Source organism: Canis lupus, chromosome 27 (assembly GCF_048164855.1).
Source record: "Canis lupus baileyi chromosome 27, mCanLup2.hap1, whole genome shotgun sequence".
In the NCBI taxonomy this organism is placed as follows: Eukaryota; Metazoa; Chordata; class Mammalia; order Carnivora; family Canidae; genus Canis; species Canis lupus.
The window spans coordinates 20,735,465-20,754,002 of record NC_132864.1 but is presented as its reverse complement, the minus strand read 5'-3'; the positions used below and the strand labels follow the sequence as shown (position 1 = coordinate 20,754,002).

The window sequence follows — 18,538 nt, the reverse complement described above, 5'->3', positions numbered from 1 at the left end:
GAGGGCTCCACCTGTACCACCTCGTCGTAACCCAGTCACCTCCCCAAGGTCCCACCTCCAAGTACCATCACCTGGGGGTTAGGATTTCAACGTCAGAATTTAGGAAGGAATCAAACACTCAGCCCATAACAGATCCCTTATACCATTTGCACAATTTCTCCTAATTGGTAACTTTTGGTGAAACTGTAGTACAGCATCGCAACCAGATTATTGACTTCGTTGCAACCTCCTGATCCTTTGGATTTGTTCAGGTTTCCACAGTTTTACTTATACTTGTGTGTGTGTGTGTGTGTGTGTGTGTGTGTATTTACTTCTATGCAATTTCATTACTGGGTAGGTTCACATATCCTCCACCCCAGTGAAGACAGCAGACAGTTCCAGCAGTGCACATGTCCCTTGCTTTTGTCCTCTTATGGCCACACCCATCTGCCTCCTGCCTGTGTCCTCCATCCCTAAACCCCAGCAACCATCAATCTATCCTCCCCTTCTAAAACATGGTCACTTCAAAAATGGAACATGAATAGGATCTTCCAATATGGAACCTGGGGTTGGCTTTCTTTACTCAGCACAGTTTTCTGGAAAGTCACCCAGGTTACTATGTGTTCAATAGTTCATTGTTTTTCATGGCTGCATAGCGGTCTGTGACTGACATGCCCCACAGCTTGGTGACCATCCACCAATTCTTATCATATCTTGCCAGTTCTCTTATCACATCTATTCTGGTCCCCACCCCACCCCCAACTCCCTACTTGGCACTCATCCTCCTCTGAAATCCTTTCATGGGTGTCTTTTCTTGTCTGTCGTGTCTTTCCTTCACAGAACTTTTAAGTCTAGGGTACCAGGGAGCCTGGACTGGGTGTGATCTATTATACCTTTCTCAAGCATAGTGCCTGGCACATTCAGAAGGTGTTGGGTGAAGGTGTTCCTGAGCTCATGGCAAGAGCAGAGTTGGGAGAAGTGTGCAGTGGCCGAATAAGTGGGCAGGGAGTGACTGGGGACGAACTTGACCTCTGCAGAATTCATGTATCTCATTTGGGGCTAGCTAGTAAAATTGCTTTGGAAGGGAAAAGTTATCCTTGAAAATTCTTTAAATCACCTTGAAATTGCTGGAAGTAGGACCCTTGGAACCTCAAAAGGCGAGAATTAACTCCTTTGCTTGCCTGGACATTTGAATTGTGGGTTCCACAGCCACAGGAGAGAGGGGGGCAGGGCTGTTGAATGAAGATTATGGGGAGAAGGATTTCATTCTCTTTTTGGAGGGGCTGAGGGGAGATGAATTTATGTAAATGGGTATGCAGTATAGTGAGCACACAGTGTAATGTGCACACACAGTGCAGTGTGTATAGGATGTCATGTGCATATGGTGTAAGATGCAGAGCTATAAGACATGTATGCTGTAAGGGGCATAAGGGTAGCATGTATGCACAGTGTGGTATATATAGGATGTGATGTGCACAGGCCATAAGGTACATTCACTGTAACATGCATTGGTAGGGTGCGTACAGTATAACTGGCCAGGCTTTCTCATGGCTTATCTGTTGTCTCTCTGCTCCTTTGTTCCAACTCAGGAGGCAACCTTTCCAAACAAGACTGGACCATCCAGTGGCCCACCACGGAAACGGGGAAGGAGAACAACCCTGTGTGCCCCCCGGAGCCCACCCCGTGGATCCGCACCCACCTCTCCCAGAGCCCCAGGGTCCAGACCAAGTGTGTCCAGCACTACTGTCATGCCAGCCCCTCACCCGGGGCCCCCGTGTACACTCACATGGACAGGCTAACTGTGGATGCCTACCCGGGTCTGTGCCCGCCACCACCACTGGAATCAGGCCACCGCTCCCTGCCCCCGTCGCCCCGGCAGCGGCACGCGGTCCGCACCCCGCCACGCACCCCCAATATCGTCACCACCGTGACCCCACCTGGCACACCACCCATGAGGAGGAAGAACAAGCTGAAGCCCCCAGGGACCCCACCGCCCTCCTCCCGGAAGCTGATCCACCTGATTCCAGGTTTCACTGCCCTGCATCGAAGCAAGTCTCACGAATTCCAGCTGGGTCACCGTGTAGATGAGGTCCACACTCCCAAGTAAGTGTGTTTGGTGGGTGCCCTGGGGCTCCTGAACCCCGGGGCCGTCAGGGGCTGCCCCATGGCCTCAGGACCACCCCTTGTGCACTTGCATTTCCTCTCTTCAGTGGAATGAAAGGTGGCTTTTCCTGGAGGGCCCATGAGGAAATGAATAGCATTTCCCAGAAACAATCCTTTTTATAACTATGGATTCTCTCACGTAGGGGGTGGTAAACCATCGCCTAGTGGCCAGATCTGCATTTATTGACACAGCCAGGTTCATTTCTGTGCGTGTTGTCCCATGCGTGCTTTTCATGCTGCTTGGCTGAGATGGGGATGGCCCGCAAAGCCGAAAATATTTGCCATCTGGGTCCTTGACAGGGAAGGCTCACTGGCTCCTGCGGAGCTGGAGCTGTTGGTGCCCGGAGAAATAGGCTGTGAGCTGCATATCTAGCCTTATATTTTCTTAAAAAGAGTAAAAAGGAACAAGTGATATCTTTATAATATGTGTCATTTAATCCAATATATCAAAAGATTACCACTGCAACATAGAATTGATATAAAATATTAACACCGAAGTGTCTTGCATTCTTTTTCCCATATGAAGGCTTGGAGATCCAGTGTGTATTTTACACCTACAGCTCATCTCAATTCAGATTCCCTGCATTCTAAGTGTGCAGTAGCCCCATGGGGGCAAGTGGCTGCTGTACTGGGCAGCATGTATGTGGGACATGCTCAATGTTTCTAAAGAGAAGGCATGGTCAGGTCTGCTTGGGGTCAGGGGTGGGTCAGAGAGTGGAGAATTAGACTATCAGAGCAAAGGACTTCATACAGAAGCTTAGGGTGGACCTGTAGGCACCCAGGGGAGACAGTCATCAAAGTGGGTGCAATATATACATGGCTGTGCTTTGGGGGGTGGATCTTGCTGCCAGCAGAGGGTGATGTGGTATCTGTAGCTACATAATGGCTAGCAGGATGGACAGGGAAGCCCTCTGCAGGGTCCCTCGGAGGCAGGCTGTGGCCTGGGTCCCTTACATTGTTTTGAGGTTCTCAGTATATTAAAAATGGAAGGAAGGCTATAAACAGGTTTACGAAAGTGGGTAGGATGTATTAAATATTTACACTTGAGCAAAATTGCCATTGAGGTATAGAACAGAAAAATGATAATTTATAATCTTTAGGAGATACCATAAGGCTTCTAAGTCTGGCACCTGTCACATATGAGTCCTGGATCTCTGCTCTGGGATCCTTGCAGCTAGGATGTGGGGGATCAGTGCACAGAGTTCCATTGCACGCCAAGGCCCATGTGGGGGCTGAGGCCAGCTAGAGACAAAGTGTCTGGCCCAGGCTTCTGTAGGAAACAAAATGGAGAGGCACTGGCTGGCTGCACCTGACCTTCACTTGGCTTCTTGTGATATTGCAAAGGCTCTCAGGGATTTTCAGACCCCCCACCCCTTAGCTGTACCCATTCCTCTTTGACTCAGGCTGACTCTCTGTCTCAGCAGATATGCAGAGGGAGTCAGGGGGCTTGCCCCAATCTCAGACCTTCTCCCTTCCTCCTGTCTCAAGCAATAGAAAGCCGTGATGTGGCTGTCATCTGTTACTTTTGCAACATGGTCCCAGGATCCTCTGGGACTCACACCTGACCCCTTCTATTGCCCTCGATCACCCCTCAGGGGTTTCAGAGTAGCCCCTGCCTGTGAGGGTCTTCACTGTTTGAGCCAGTGTCTTATGAGCTCTCATCACCATATGCAGGTGGATCTAATACATTGATTGTTAAGTTGCATCCTGAGATAAATGTAAAATTTGTATGTCTTAGAATTGATGAAATGTGGTTTATTCTCATCTCTGGGCTAGTTGGTGGGGGTATGATGGGAAGCAAAAAAAGACATAGCCTTGATCTTGTGAAGTCTGACATTAATCAAATAACCACACATGAATATTGTAAAATTGTGTCCAGTAATTACAAACAGTGTTACAGGCTATAAAGATGCAGTGCAGGGCACCATCAGAGCTTATGACCAGATGGAGCTGATCGAGTTTGGGCTGGCAAGAAGGTGAGTGAGGGGCTTGGGGAGAGTCTGGTTACACAGAGTTCCCAGAAGTGATGTTTAGGCTGAAGGCTAGGGAGCAGTTAAGATGGAAAAGGGGTGGAGGTGGAGGGCGTGGGAGGTCTTCCCACCAAGAGGTGTTAAGGGGTCATGATACATTTGAGGAATCGACAGGAGGTGATGGAAGGCCTCTGTGGCTACAGGACCAAGGTGTGTGATGCAGGAGGAGACTCCAGAGTTAGGCAGGAGGCAGCGCTATTCACCGCAGCCCCAGAGTGGAAACAGCCCAAGTGTCTATCGGCGGGTGAATGGATAAACAGTATGTGGCCTCTGTATCCAGTGGAGTATTATTTAGCCATCAAAAGAAACGAAATTCTGACACATGCTTCAACATGGATGAATCATAAAGACAGTATGCTAAGTAGAAGAAGCCAGTCACAAAAGGACAGCTATTGTGTAAATACACAAAACAGGCAAATTCATAGAAACAGAGAGTAGAAGGGTGGGTGCCAGGGGCTGGGGGAGGGGAAATGGGGATGACTGTCTATTGGGCACAGAGTTTCTGTTTCAGAAATGAAAAAGTTCTGGAGACGGGTGGTGATGATGGTTGTACAATATGGGAAAGTACTTAATGCCACCAACACTGTACCCTTAAAAATGGCTAAAATGGTAAACTTTATGTTGTATATATTTACAATACTTGACAAACTTTTTCTGTAGAGGGCCAGATAGTGAATATTTCAGGCTTTGCGGGCCATGTAGTCTGCACCTCTGCCATTATAGCAGAAGCAGCCAGAGTTAATAGGTAAATAAATGGACATGGGAATGTTCCAATAAAACTTTACTTGTGCAAAAATAGGTGCCTGGCTGGGTTTGGTGCCACAGGCTATAGTTTGTGCTATCAGAAGCCGTGCTATCGAAAGTGATTTTTCCTTATAAGGCACTGGGAAGGTCTTCAGGGTGGAAGGCATGATCCCATATGATGGTCACTCATGGTCTGAGGCTGTGGTTTCTCCCAGCGGTGCATCTCCCTCATCCCTCCCTGTGCTGACCACCAGGTGTCATGAAACTTAAAAGAAGGTAGAACTCATCTCTGTAGACACATGATCTTTGCTCTATAAGGAAGGGCTGACCTTTGGGGGCTTTCTCTAGCTTTACTGACATATAATATTATGTACATTTAAGATGTGCAAGCTGATGATTTAACACACAGAGGTATTGTTGTAAAATGATTACTACAATGACATAGTTTTTTTGTGGTGTGCGTATTTAAGATTTATTCTTTTAGTAACTTTCAAGTATATAATACAGGGTTGTTAACTGTAGTCACTAGGCTGTACATTAGATCCCCAAAACTTATTCATTGTGTAACTAGAAGTTTTCATCCTTTGGCCAACATATCCTCATTTCCCTCAACCCCTGGCAATGACATTTGACTCTGTTTCTATGTTTGATGTTTTTAGATTCCATATACAAGTGAGATCATGTAGTGTCTTTCTCTGTCTGACTGATTTCACTCAGCATAATGACCCTCAAAGTCTATCCATATAGTTGCAAATGTTAGGATTTCCTTCTTTTTTATAGCTAAATAATATTCCAGTGCGTGTGTGTGTGGGTGTGTGTGTATGTGTGTGTGTAACATTTTCTTTATCCATTCATCTGTCGATAGACATGTAGGTTGCTTCCGTGTCTTGACTACTATGAATAATGTTACTATAAACAGAGATTGCAAATATCTCTTCAAAATGGAAATTTCATCTCCTTTGGATATATACCCAGAAATAGAATTGCTGAATCATATGGCAATTCTATTTTAATTTTTTTTTGATGAACCTTTGTACTGTTTTCCATAGTGGTTGCACCAATTTACATTCCCACCAATGGTGCATGATGGTTCCCTTTTCTCCACATCCCTACCGGAACTTGTCATCTCTTGTCTTTTTGATAATAGCCATTCTAATGGGTGTGAGGTGATGTCTCATTGTGGTTTTGATTTGCATGTCATCAATGAGGAGTGGTGTTGAGCAGCTTTTTGTTTATCTGTTGGGCATTTGTATGTTTTCTTTGGAAAGAATGTCTATTCAGGTTTTCTGCCTATTTAAAAATCAGATGATGATGATTATTTTTTGCTATTGAGTTGTAAGAGTTTTTTTATATAATTTGGTTATTAATGCCTCATCAGATTTGCAAATATTTTCTCCCATTCTACAGATTGCTTTTTTGTTTTTTGATTGTTTCTTTTGCTATGCAGAAGCTTTTTAGTTTGATATCATTCCGTCTGTTGATTTTTGCTTCTGTTGTTTGTACTTTTGGTAACATATCCAAAGGAGTCATCAAGGAGCTTTCCCCTGTTTTCTTCTAGGAGCTATAGTTTTGGGACTTATCTTTTAAGTCTTCAATTCATTTTGAGTTAATTTTTGTGAATGGTATAAGATAGGGATTCAGTTTCCTCCTTCTGCATGTGAATATTCAGTTTTCCCAATGCCACTTATCCTTCCTTATTGAGTGTTTTTGCCTCCCTTGTCAAATATTAGTTGACCATATATACTTGAGTTTATTTCCGGGCCTTTGATTCTGTTCCATCGGCCTATATGTCTATTTTTATGCCAGTACCGCACTTTAAATGTGAGCCTTTCCCCAGACCCCTGAGGGATTTACTTTGTCTGAATAGGGTTGAATCATCTACTTTTTCAAGGCCTTTTCAAATTGACCCGTCCACCATAGCTGTTTTAGAAATTGTCTATCAGGTTTCAGGCCAAGTTCAGATTGGCCCATCAGAGTTCTTCTGTCTAGTTTAGCAAGTTCAACACTTCCTTGAAGAAAATACTTCTCCTGGCTCACCTCATGAGATGCTGAGATTTATGGCATGGAAGCAGCAGAGTGGTCAGTTTCATGACGTAGAGATGCAGTGTGACCACTTGGCCTTGGACCAAGCCATTAGATCCACAGGGCTATTAGGGTACCTGGCCTTTGGGAGTAAAAAAAATCGAAGACCGAGACAATGGCACTTTGGACTGTGTGGGCAGGGGGAGCAGGGGAAGAGATTAAATCTAATCAGGGAGCTTTAGGAAAGGTTTTTACAGAGACATTAGTTGAGTTCCAATATGTAGACTGTTAACAGCCAATATTTGCTTTGGTTTGAGCTAGTCCTGGTTCTGCAGGGGAGTAGCCTTGTGACCTTGGGCTTAGCCTGAGTGTTAGTTTTCTCATCTTTGAACCAGAGGGGTTGGAATACGTGTATGCTATTGAATCTGTGGTCATGACCCATTTGTGGATGGTGGCACCAGTTTAATGGGCTGTGACCAGCATTAAGGAAATGAAATAGAATAGCCTAGGCTAGATATTGGGATGTGGTGAGGCTATTACTGTTGTTTTGTGAAACACACATACATATATTTGTGTGTGTGTGTTTATATATCTTTCTTACTCTGGAGGTTCTTTCTACTCTGGGCAGCTTTGATGCTAGAATAAACCCATCAGGGATTAGATGAGAAGGTTTGAGAAGCCAGCCCTTTATCCTGAAATTACTCAACTCATTCTGTTTTTTTTTTTTTTTTAAGAGATTATTTATTTATTTATTCATGAGAGACACAGAGAGAGATGCAGAGACATAGGCAGAGGGAGAAGCAGACTCCATATAGGGAGCCTGATGTGGGACTCCATCCCAGGATCCTGGGATCATGACTTGAGCCAAAGGCAGACAGACACTCAACCAGTAAGCCACCCAGGCGCCCTTCATTCTGGTGTCAGTTGTCTGTTTCATGTCTGCTTTTTTCCCTCCTCCAACCTTGTACCCCTGCTGGGCATGGTTCCTTTTTGCCATCTTGACTGTCACAAGTCTACCTTTATTTGCCCTTAATGGATGAAGCAGTTTCAGAAGTCACAGGTTTTTCTGAACAGATCTGAGTCTTGCACGACCGTTGATTTTTGTGAATTTTCAAGCCCCAACACCCTGGTAGGTTTCGGGTTGGTGGAAGGCTAGATTTTAGACTCTTTACCCACAGCATATCCGTGGTGGTGTGTATCAGATGGTGTGTTTGAGTTCCATTCCTGTCCCCAATAATATACCATGGGCATTTGCAGAAAAAAAGCATGGCAAGAAAAGAAAATACTAGCCATAGCACATCTCTCACCTCCATTGGGAGCTGTGGTATGCTGGAAAATACCAGAACTACTATAAGTCATCTTATCAAAACCATTTTTCCTGCCTAGTGTTCATTCTCAAAGTCCTATTTACTCTTTTCTTTCTTTCTTTCTTTCTTTCTTTCTTTCTTTCTTTCTTTCTTTCTTTCTTTCTTCTTTCTTCTTTTTTCTTTCTTTCTTTCTTCTTTCTTTCTTTTTTATCTGAGTTAAGTGTGTGGTTTTTCTTTTTTTTTTTTTTTTTTAAGATTTATTTATTTATTCATGAGAAACACAGTAGAGAGACAGAGACATAGGCAGAGAGAGAAGAAAGCTCCCTGAGGGGAACCTGATGGGGGGGTTTGATCCCAGGACCCTGGGATCACCTGAGCTGAAGGCAGATGCTCAACCACTGAGCCACACATGCATCCCTGTGGCTTTATCTGTATGGTATTAGTAAAAGGCACACACACACACACATGCGTGTGTGTGTGGGGGGGTGGGCGGGGAGAAGAGACTACTCTTTTTTCCCCTTGGTAAAAGCAATACTTGATTATTGTGGAAATTGAGACAACACAGGCAATTTGATGAAGAAAGTGGAAAGTATATGCCAGTCCTTTGTTTTCTATGCAGGTGTGTGTACATGTGTGTATAGAATGTATATACACATATATACACATACATAGTGTTTTTTCAACAGGGCTGAAATCATCCCCAGGGGAGCAAAAGTCAGTTCTTGGTGGAGGAAAGCAAAACAAAAAAAACCCCAAAAAACAAAAAACAAAAAACAAAAAAACACCCAAACCCAAACCCACCTGATATTACAATAGTTTGTGGCCCTCCAAAAAGCCACTTACAGAAACAGATATATGGTATATTTGTGGTATTAAAATTTCCTTGGGGGTTAGGGGTGACAGAACAAAAATCCAAAAAGTTTCCTTACAGGGTCATAATGAAAAAAAAAAAAAAGATTGAAAAACACTAACATGACCCTCTGGCTATATTCCTGTAAATACAGGTAGACTTAGACATTGGAGGTTATCAAGAGTCTCTCCAGTGTTCCTCTTGGTCTTTCTCCCTCTGGCTTTGTGGCCACACTTACATGGTTCAGTTGGCGCCAATGCCTTATGGTCAGTCATTTGGAAAATTAAGTCCATACAATCTCAGGGACTCTGGTCATCTTACCTTCCGTCCAGGGATCCCATGGCCACGCAAATGGAAAAAGGAAAAACCTAACAATTCCAATGCCGGAGTAGTTGTATGTCTTTACGTTCTTCTATCTGCCTGTGATACAAATGACTTGCTTTCTCTTGTCAGGGCATCTGAAAGGGTAAATTGGCTTTCTAAAAACTAATCCCATTGTAAATGCATGGGAGACACTCAGTATTCAAGAGGAATTCCACTGTGAGCCCCGCCCTTTCTTGCAAATCTTTTCTTAAAGGTGATTGTCAATTACAGTTTTAATTACGAAAGGCATTCCCAGACACATCTTTATTTTGAAAATACAAGCAATATAAAGTGTAAGCCATCCAAGGTCAAAGTCCCCTTTCCCCTTGCTGTAGAGAGAGGGGCTGTGACTGCTGGAATACTTTGATGGGAATCCTTGCATAAACACACATACTGTGTTTGTATGTGCATATATTACATATTTAGCTTACTTTCTTCATAATCAGAACCACACTCTATACATTTACTAAGGTGCCTTCCCTTGGTCAGTCCTATATAAATATAAATATTCCATTTATAACCTTCTCACACTTTTAGAAATTCTCTTGTTTTCCCCAGACCACATCTGGAAGGGGTCTTTGTACATGCCTCTGCTCTCAGACCTCTATACTGTATACGTAGACACATTTCACCCCTACCCTTTTGGGAGAGCGCATGGAAACCCTCAGGTGGCCAGCAAGTAAGGGAACTGGGCTGGATGAGACCCACCCTCATCCTCATTCTGGTTCCAGCGAATTCAGATTCTGTCCATGGCCTGGGCTTTATCATTAGTAGGAGCAGGTTAATTATGTACATAAGATTTCAGGAGGGATCTTTTTGTCTTAGAAAACTAATTAGAAAACACTCAAACTCACTGACACATTCCTATAGATCATTGTGCTGATTATTACAACAAACTCTACTGTATTTGTAAGGGCAAGAGTGGAGTGATTAGTTTGTATATAATAGTATATTCATTTAAAAAGGGAAGGCTTTTGCCATGGTCATGCAAGGGGTCCTTTTAGGTCTAATTAAATATTCAGACATGTGATACAAGTCACACCTGGCATGAGTTTGACCTTGGAGGATGCAGAGCAGCCTCGAGTGTCTTTTCTGCAGGTCCTCAGGGGCTACTTTTCCTTGTCCCCAGCTCTAAGTGGCAGTTCAAGGGTAAAGTGATGAGACCCAGGTTAAGGAGGTATGGGAGCCATCCTGACTCAAGGGGTAGTAGCTCTTGTAACAGCTCCATCCATGTGGCTCCCAGGGAGCCCTGCAGGGAACATGCATAGTTAGGAGAGTCCTACAACTCAAGGGTCCCAATGGCTCTGGATCCGTCCTCAGGTATTTCAAGCTCATGGCAAGCGCTCCCAGTCCATAAGCAATCTACCAACCAGAGGCAGTTCAACCACAAGCAGTGCAGTCTGCTAAAACAGTTGACATTTCCACTTTAGGGGGTATTCAGAGGATCAGACCTAAAGAATCAGCTCAAGGTCAAATTTCCTTTTGCGGAAGATGAAAAGGCTGTGTTCACTCTTTCCCATAGTTTCTCTTTAAAAATCTTGTAAGGTGGAATTGTCACCAATTCACACTGCATTTCTTATTTTGAATCAGTGAGGTATTTAATGAAATCTTTTGTAATTTGTATACTATTACATAATATGTATATTATATATAATGTAATTTATAAATATTTCCAGGAGAATCCATGCTTATCAAGTTTTTAAGGTATTGTTACTATTTTGCATAAGAAAGTTCTGTTGACAGCCCCATCTTCCTGGCCAGCATTGACCTAATGTCCCCTCTCCCAGATTCCAGGTTCCCTTTCCTAGGTCTGGAGCAAGAATAGGTTCCTACCCTCATTGAGACCTTTCTTTTCTCCTCAAGCTGCTGAATCTGTCAGTCCTGTGATGAGGCCATGAGACTCATTTAAAATAAGTCTGGTTTTCTAAATATCATCAGAATCATCTCCTTGTATTTGCCCCAGAGGCTTATAAAAACACCAGTGAGGCATCGTTCATCACCACATTTCTACTGACATAGCAGCTTATAAGTTCCACCATGAAAAATTAGCTCAGCAGTGTGCTTATTTTATCAGAAATTATTGTGGTCAGGTGCGCTGTGGGCTAGGTAACATGGTATTTCGTTGGGAGTATCTTGTTATTTACAAGGAATAACTGAAGATACTATTCTGGTGAGATTTGGTCTGATTATATGTGGAGAAGTTTTACTTATCTGGCACCTGCCTCTGTTTTGTGTTCTACACACTTTCTTGGAGGGTTCCCAGAGGGACCGAGCCCTAAGGGTCAGCCCCGTGATGGCAGAGCCTGCACCCCTACCTCATGCCCCATATTGCATCCTTTATGGGCTTTCCTTCCTTTCCTGCCTCCCCTCTCCACTTCATCATACTTCCTGGGATCACCTCCCAAATATACTGCTTGCACCTCCAAAATTTCTCTTAAGGTCTGATATTTTGGGGAACCCAAACTAAGACAGGTAATTGAGTTGCATTAAGCTCGATACCCTGCACATTTTCACTAAATTAAAAGGTTTGTTGATTGCATGATAACCCTAGTAATACGCACGATGGCCATCTCTGATTGAACACTTACTGTATGCTGGCGCTTTACCTGGTTTATTTTATTTAATACTATTTTGCAAGAGAGAAATAGGCTTTAGGAAAGAACATGGTTTGTCCAAGCTCATTCAGATGAATGAAGTACTAGAGTTGCAGCTTGTTCTCACCTAAAGTCCACGGGGACCCTGGAGGATAGAGAGGGTAAGGGCATGGGCTCTGGAGCCAGATGGCCTGGGTTTGTGTCCTAACTTCACCACTTCCCAGTTGTGTAAGTTTATTCAGCTTTCAGTTGTTCTAATGCAGAAGAAAAATACAGATCATGTGCTGAATCATACTATCGTGACGCCTTAGTTTCTTTAGATGGGGAAGCATCCCTGAGACGAGCTCTATTTTATAGACCATCTCTCAATTTGGGTTTGTCTCTTGTTTCTTTATGATTGGATTCGGGTTAACAATTTTAGCAGAGATGTGATGGTATCCTCAGTGCATTGGAGCGGGAAACACGTGTCAATTTGGCCAATCACTGGTGGCGCTAATTATGACCATTTGGTGGAGGCCTGATTTCTGCACCGTGCAGTTGCTATTCTACCCATTGAAGTTAGTATGTATCTTATGGGGAGATACTTGGAAACCTCACAGATGTTTTGTTACTCCTCAAAATTCCACTACTGATTTTCACATCCTCTGACAATTCTGGACTTGAATCAAGTATTATTATGATGGTTTCCAAAGGGTCGTTTCTAATTTCATCATTTCTTCCATATTTGCTAGTCAGCATTTTTTTAAAAGATTTTATTTATTTATTCATGAGAGACAGAGAGAGAGAGACAGAGAGAGAGAGAGAGAGAGAGAGAGAGGCAGAGACACAGGCAGAGGGAGAAGCAGGCTCCATGCAGGGAGCCCGACCCGGGACTCGATCCCGGATCTCCAGGATCAGGCCCTGGGCTGAAGGCAGCGCTAAACCACTGAGCCACCCAGGCTGCACCCTGCTAGTCAGCTTTCTACTGAAAGGAAAATACTTTCCCTTCTTTGTTTATATTCATGTGGTCTCATGGATTCCTACTTTACGCAGTGGGTTATAGTCCTTTACTGTCATTATTTATTTTGACGCTCAGTTGTCTTTGACGTGGCCAGTGGAACCCCTTCAAGCTGGTTCCTGCATCCTTTAGACATGTTCTTGTCTTTCTTTTAGTACTAACTTATTTTCTGGTGCAAGAAGATGTGGAATCTCCTCCATCTGAAGGCAGGTGTCCTTTTTTTTTTTCTTCTTCTTCTTCTTCTTCTTCTTGTGTATAAGATACTATTTGTAAAGAGCTTAGTGCTGTGCCTGGTGCAAAGTAAGTGTTGGCTCTGATTGGAATCATTTGCTATTATGATGATGTGCTAGCCCTTGACAGGCCCTCAGACCTCTTGATCTTTTTCTAGTAGCAGTGGACAGGCAGGTCTGCTAGAACACAGCTGGCTGTCACAAAGGCATGCAGTATCTCTTCTTTTCTGGTACCCAGACCCTTACCTCACAGTGATACAGTCTTCAGAGGTTGTCCCTTGAGGGGTGTAATTTTCTGAGAAATTATAAAGTATATCAAAAAATGCAATGACTAATAGAATGGAGCTTTAGGTCTACTACTCAGAATAAATGCACATGAACATTTTTTCCTCTTTGCTTTGCCATTTTTCCCTCCTAACAACAACAATTAACAGGTGAGGTAAGGATCCATCTGAAAACTCAACCCCGTTTCTGCTACTTCTTCCCAGAGGCAGCAACAAACCCACTTTAGAGTGTGTCCTTTTCAGTGTATGCATAGGTATTATTTTGTACACTTTAATCTTTTCTCATAACTGGTATGTAAATACAAATATATCATTGTTATTTGCCTTGCTTCACTCAGCATAGCTTCTTGTCACTTACTTTCATCTGCTGTATAATATTCCATTGTATGAACATGCCATTGTTTACTGATTCCCCCTTTGGTGGACATCTCAGTTGCTTCCACACCTTTACTATTGGAACTGAAACTGCAATAGCAATTCTTGTATGTGTTTCCTTGTGCACAGACTTAGTTTCTTTAAAAGGCACCCTTCAAAGTGAAATTGCTGGGCCAATGTATTTAATACATTAAAATTGCATTTGGGGGGAGGAGGATCTCTTTGAGATTGCAATGCTTTCAAGGATCAAAGGAAGGCTCAGGCACTAAGGCTGGGGATGGGGGGTTTTTCTGGAGTCTTTTAAACTAAATGTCTTAGAAGGCTGGTGCTGCCACCTGTTTGCCTTTTGCTCTTGGCCATCACATAAGTATTCAGAGCCACAGGGGGAAAGCCGTGTCCTTCTCTCTCCTCACTACTTTCTCTTTATCCTAGATGGATGACAAGACTGGAGGTTCTTCTAGAGGGGCTGCCCCATGGGCATATTTGCTTAGGTCCAGCTTGATGGGAGACTGTTTGCACTGGGCAAATATTATTGTCTTTCTGATCCTTTTTTATCACTTTCATTATTACCTGGTTGGAATATGCCAGGTTTTAATAAAAATAGTCAGATCCCAAATATGGCAGTCTAACCACGTGCCACAGCTACCTCCTGGGGCTCTTCCTTGATCCTGTGCTCTGAGCAGGGTTGAGGGCTTATGTTGGCTCCCAGCTTCCCAGTGGTGGCTCCCCATGGTGCACCTCGCCTGATCTCCAGCCACCTTCTATAGTTGTTTCCCATCTGTCTCATTGCCTAGAATGTCTTTGCCAGTTATCTTAGCTTTGTGAGGGCCCTCCCAGTCTTTCTCAGCACTAGTTTCTTAGTGAAAATTCAGCAGACCCTTGGTATGCATTTGTTGAATGAGTGGGTCTTGATAGTATCAGTGTCAAGCTCCCTTGACACTGGTTCACTTGGTTGAGTGTCTGACTCTTGATTTTGGCTCAGGTCATGATCATAGGGTCCTGGGATCGAGCCCTGAGTTGGGCTCTGTGCTCAACGGGGAGTTTGCTTGAGGATTCTCTCTCCCTCTGCCCTTACCCCACTCACACGCCAATGTCCTTTCTCTAAAGTAAATAAATCTTTAAAAAATAATAATATTATCAGCATCAGTGATTTATTGAGTGCCAGTGATGCCTCAGGCATTTTCTTGTTTTATCCCCACAGCACCCCATGTGAGGTGGGTATTGTCATTATCTCCATCTTAGAGATGGAGAAGCTGAGTCTCAGAGAGAATGAAGAAATTGTTTAGGGTCGCAGCTACTAAGTGGGAGCCAGAGTTCAGATGCCGCGCCCTGACTCTAAATTGCTTAGCTGCTGTACCCTACTGCTTCCCGGATAGTGCTGACTTCTGCCCAAGAGAGCCTTGGGTTTGAATCCCTGGTGACGATAGATAGCCCTGGGAGAAGGCACAGGTTGCTACCTTGCTATATCTATGTGTTTCTGGAGCAATCTGTGAGGGCTATTATTGGGACACTCTGGGACTCCGAGCACTGAGGCAGGCAAGATGACTTTAGGAGGCACATGGGACTGCTTGAAACCTTTCAGATTATGCCAGCATTTAAGTGCTATTCAAAAAAAAGTGTGGCTGACACATCAGATCCAGGATTCATTAGAAGTTGTTGCTTAAGATGAGACTAGCTAATAATAATAATAATAATAATAAATTTAAACCATCAGTAAGCAAATAAGACAGAGCTTCAGGAAGTGGTTCAGAAAAGGAATAAAGTTTGGGAAATACCACCTCAAAGTTATCTTCCTACCACAAAAGATCAGATTTAACTTTCAAAAATGGATGAAAGACACAAGTTCACAGAGGTAGGAGGAGGAAGAGTTGTAGATGGAAGAGTTTGGATCACAGATGGGGGAAGCATCAGGTTCCCCCTGTGGCTCTCTGCTCTGTGAACTTCTGTGCTTCCCTCTGAGCTGTGGAGCCTAGTTCTTGGAGAAGAAAAGCCCTCCTGCTCTGGAATAAGCTTGTTGGAATCTCCTCTTTGTGGAAGTATATCCATACCCCTTATTAGTTTTAAAAATTCTCGGGATGAGATGAGGATGTGATGGAATTTGTTCACATGGAACACGAACCCAACAAATATTTGCCAGGCCCCTACCATGGACCAGGCACTGGGGTAAGAACAGGGATATAGAAGGGCACTTGGGTGGCTCAGTGGTTGAGCATCCACCTTCAACTCAGGTCTTGATCGCAGGGTCCTGGGGTCGAGTCTCGCATCGGGCTCCCCACAGGGAGCCTGCTTCTCCCTCTGCCTCTGTCTCTGCCTTTTTCTGTGTCTTTCATGAATAAATAAATAAAATCTTAAAAAAAAAGAATAGGGATATAGAGATGAATGTGGAGGCAGATTCCCCAGGTCAGTATTAGAAGAGCTAGAGAAGAGCAGATGTGGAGTTTACAGGTTTGATCACTTTACATGTTTGAACAAGGGGGTGTTTATTTTCCCTGAGCAGAAGGGAACTATGCCAAGGAAAGCAGAAGTGAGTAAGTGACATTTTAATGGGACCTCATGGGGAGGTATTAGAGTTGGCTGGGTACGGAAATGGGGAGACATTTCAGGACCCGTTTTGACCTGGTTCAACTATGGTCAGATGGCCAAAGGGAGGGTTGGTGTTTCTGGTAAGTCTAAGGCTGGCCATTGTCTGTCCAGTTCCATGGGCAGGCATTTTTCACAGACCCCAGTATGACTTCAGAATCCTTCTCAACACAGCATCCTAGGCAAGTGGCTGCCAGTCAGTCAAATGTGGAATGTTTGATGAATATCTGATTTCTGTCTTTTCCCAGGGCCCTTCATTCTATAGGGTAGGGAAAATGGTTCTTCTCTTGATGGGGATGTGACTTAGAATGCAAAACCAAGCTAGAGGTAAGAAGGAAGGAGGGAGAGGGAAAGTGTCATCCTTAAACTGGTAAACATATTTTTTAGCTACTATTTAGGGCACCCTGTGGTTTTATGGTGCTGTGATTATCTCATAGATGCACTTTCCCAAATCATCCAGAAGCATCATCCTACAGGCCTGTTGTTTATGCAAACCATAGGCTGCTTCACCACAAGTGAAATGATACAGTTTGCTTGGTGCTGGTATCTTGAATGCATAATTATAGTTATTGTTATTGCCCTGATAAAAGGAAAAGCGTGAGAATTAGATTCGGTTTGAGGTGCCCTGGAATAAACACCCATCTCGTGTACAGGACGCTGCAAGGCTTCCCGAGAGACTTCATTCATCACGTAGGATTTATGGTTTCTTTTTATCTATCCTTGTGGTAATCATGTTGAGTTTTTGCTTCTCCTGCTTCCCTCTCTTTGCTCTGGTAGGCGCCAGGTTTCTGGGAGGGAATGTCACTTGGTTGCCAAATTAAATGCCCAAATCTACTCACTCTAGAGAGTGATGCCATTTCTGGAAAGAGAAGGCCCTGCTCTCTATCTTGATATTTGACCTAGTTGATAGAATTTGAAATGAGCCTTTTAGTGTGATAAATGGGGAGACACACAAATTCTTTGCAGGACCACTTTCTCCACTGTGCTTTGGCTCCTGGATGGCAGCTTGGGTCACAGAGGGCAGCTGCCCAGTGCTTTGATTTAAGATAATGGGTGCTCGTCTGGGGGCATGATACTAGCACCACGTGGAGTGGTCACACTGAGGCAGGCAATTACGTGAGACCTTTGAAAGCCAAGGTAGAGGTTAGGAGCAAGGCTGAGGACAGCTGAGACCCCAGAAAGGCCTCCAGAACCTGGAGGCTATGATGGAGAAGCTATTCAAAGCCAAATGTGTGGCCTCAGCATGCCAGTTGGAAGGTAGCCACGCAACAGTCATGAACACCCTCAACAGTCGTGACCACAAGTCCTCTGTGTTCTTTATTGGGTCAGCGGCCAGTCCTGGGTCCACCTGTAACTCTGTACCACTATAAGCCAGATGGAAGACTTTGATGATTGAGTTTTATTTCATTCATTCATTCATTCCTTTATTCATTGATCATACATTTTTGCCCACACGATGCCAAGTCCTGAAGAGATTCCCTGGTGAGCAAATGACCCCTGCTGTTCAGGAGGTTACAACTGAGCAGAAAAGAGAGATTAATTAGCAGATTAAAATAGTAATATGTGTTGAGCAGGACACAGAAGGCCAGTGGGGCTAGCTTGGAAGCAGTGATAGGGTTTAGAGTTTGAGTCCCAACTTGGAATAATAGTCTACGCCCACCTGTTCATGAACCTTCCCTCTCTCTTCCCTTCTGTTGCTCCAGGAACAGTTCTCTAGGAGATACTTTGGGGCCTTTTTTTGTTCTAAAGGATGAGCTTCTCCTTTTTTTCTGGTTCTTTCTGAAGAAATACTGCTGCCATGTGGTCTTCTGATCAGGGCATCAGCAGTGAACATTAGCTGTACGCTCTTTCATGGTGTCACTGGGCTCTCTGGCACTGCATCAGAACCCTTACTTGTTTGCTCATTCATTCCACAAATTTATTTTTCAGGGCTTACGATGTGTGAGAGATCTGGGCTGCCAGAGTTGCAAAAAATCCAGCTTTCCTCTTGTGGAGCTCAGGGTTCAGAGGAGACAGACAG

At 43.9% G+C, this 18,538-nt stretch overlaps 1 protein-coding gene across 24 annotated transcripts in view; it reads left to right on the top strand.

Moving 5' to 3' along the window:
* KSR2 (kinase suppressor of ras 2) overlaps positions 1–18,538 on the top strand; it is a 446,504-nt gene that overhangs the window by 199,770 nt on the left and 228,196 nt on the right. For all 24 annotated transcript variants that reach the window (XR_012019279.1, XM_072802706.1, XM_072802707.1 and 21 more), the window contains one exon: positions 1,569–2,082. Coding sequence is in view for 23 of the 24 variants with exons in the window: in XM_072802706.1 (XP_072658807.1) it covers positions 1,569–2,082 (514 nt within the window). In the remaining variant the exon portion in view is untranslated. The remainder of the gene's footprint in view (positions 1–1,568; positions 2,083–18,538) is intronic.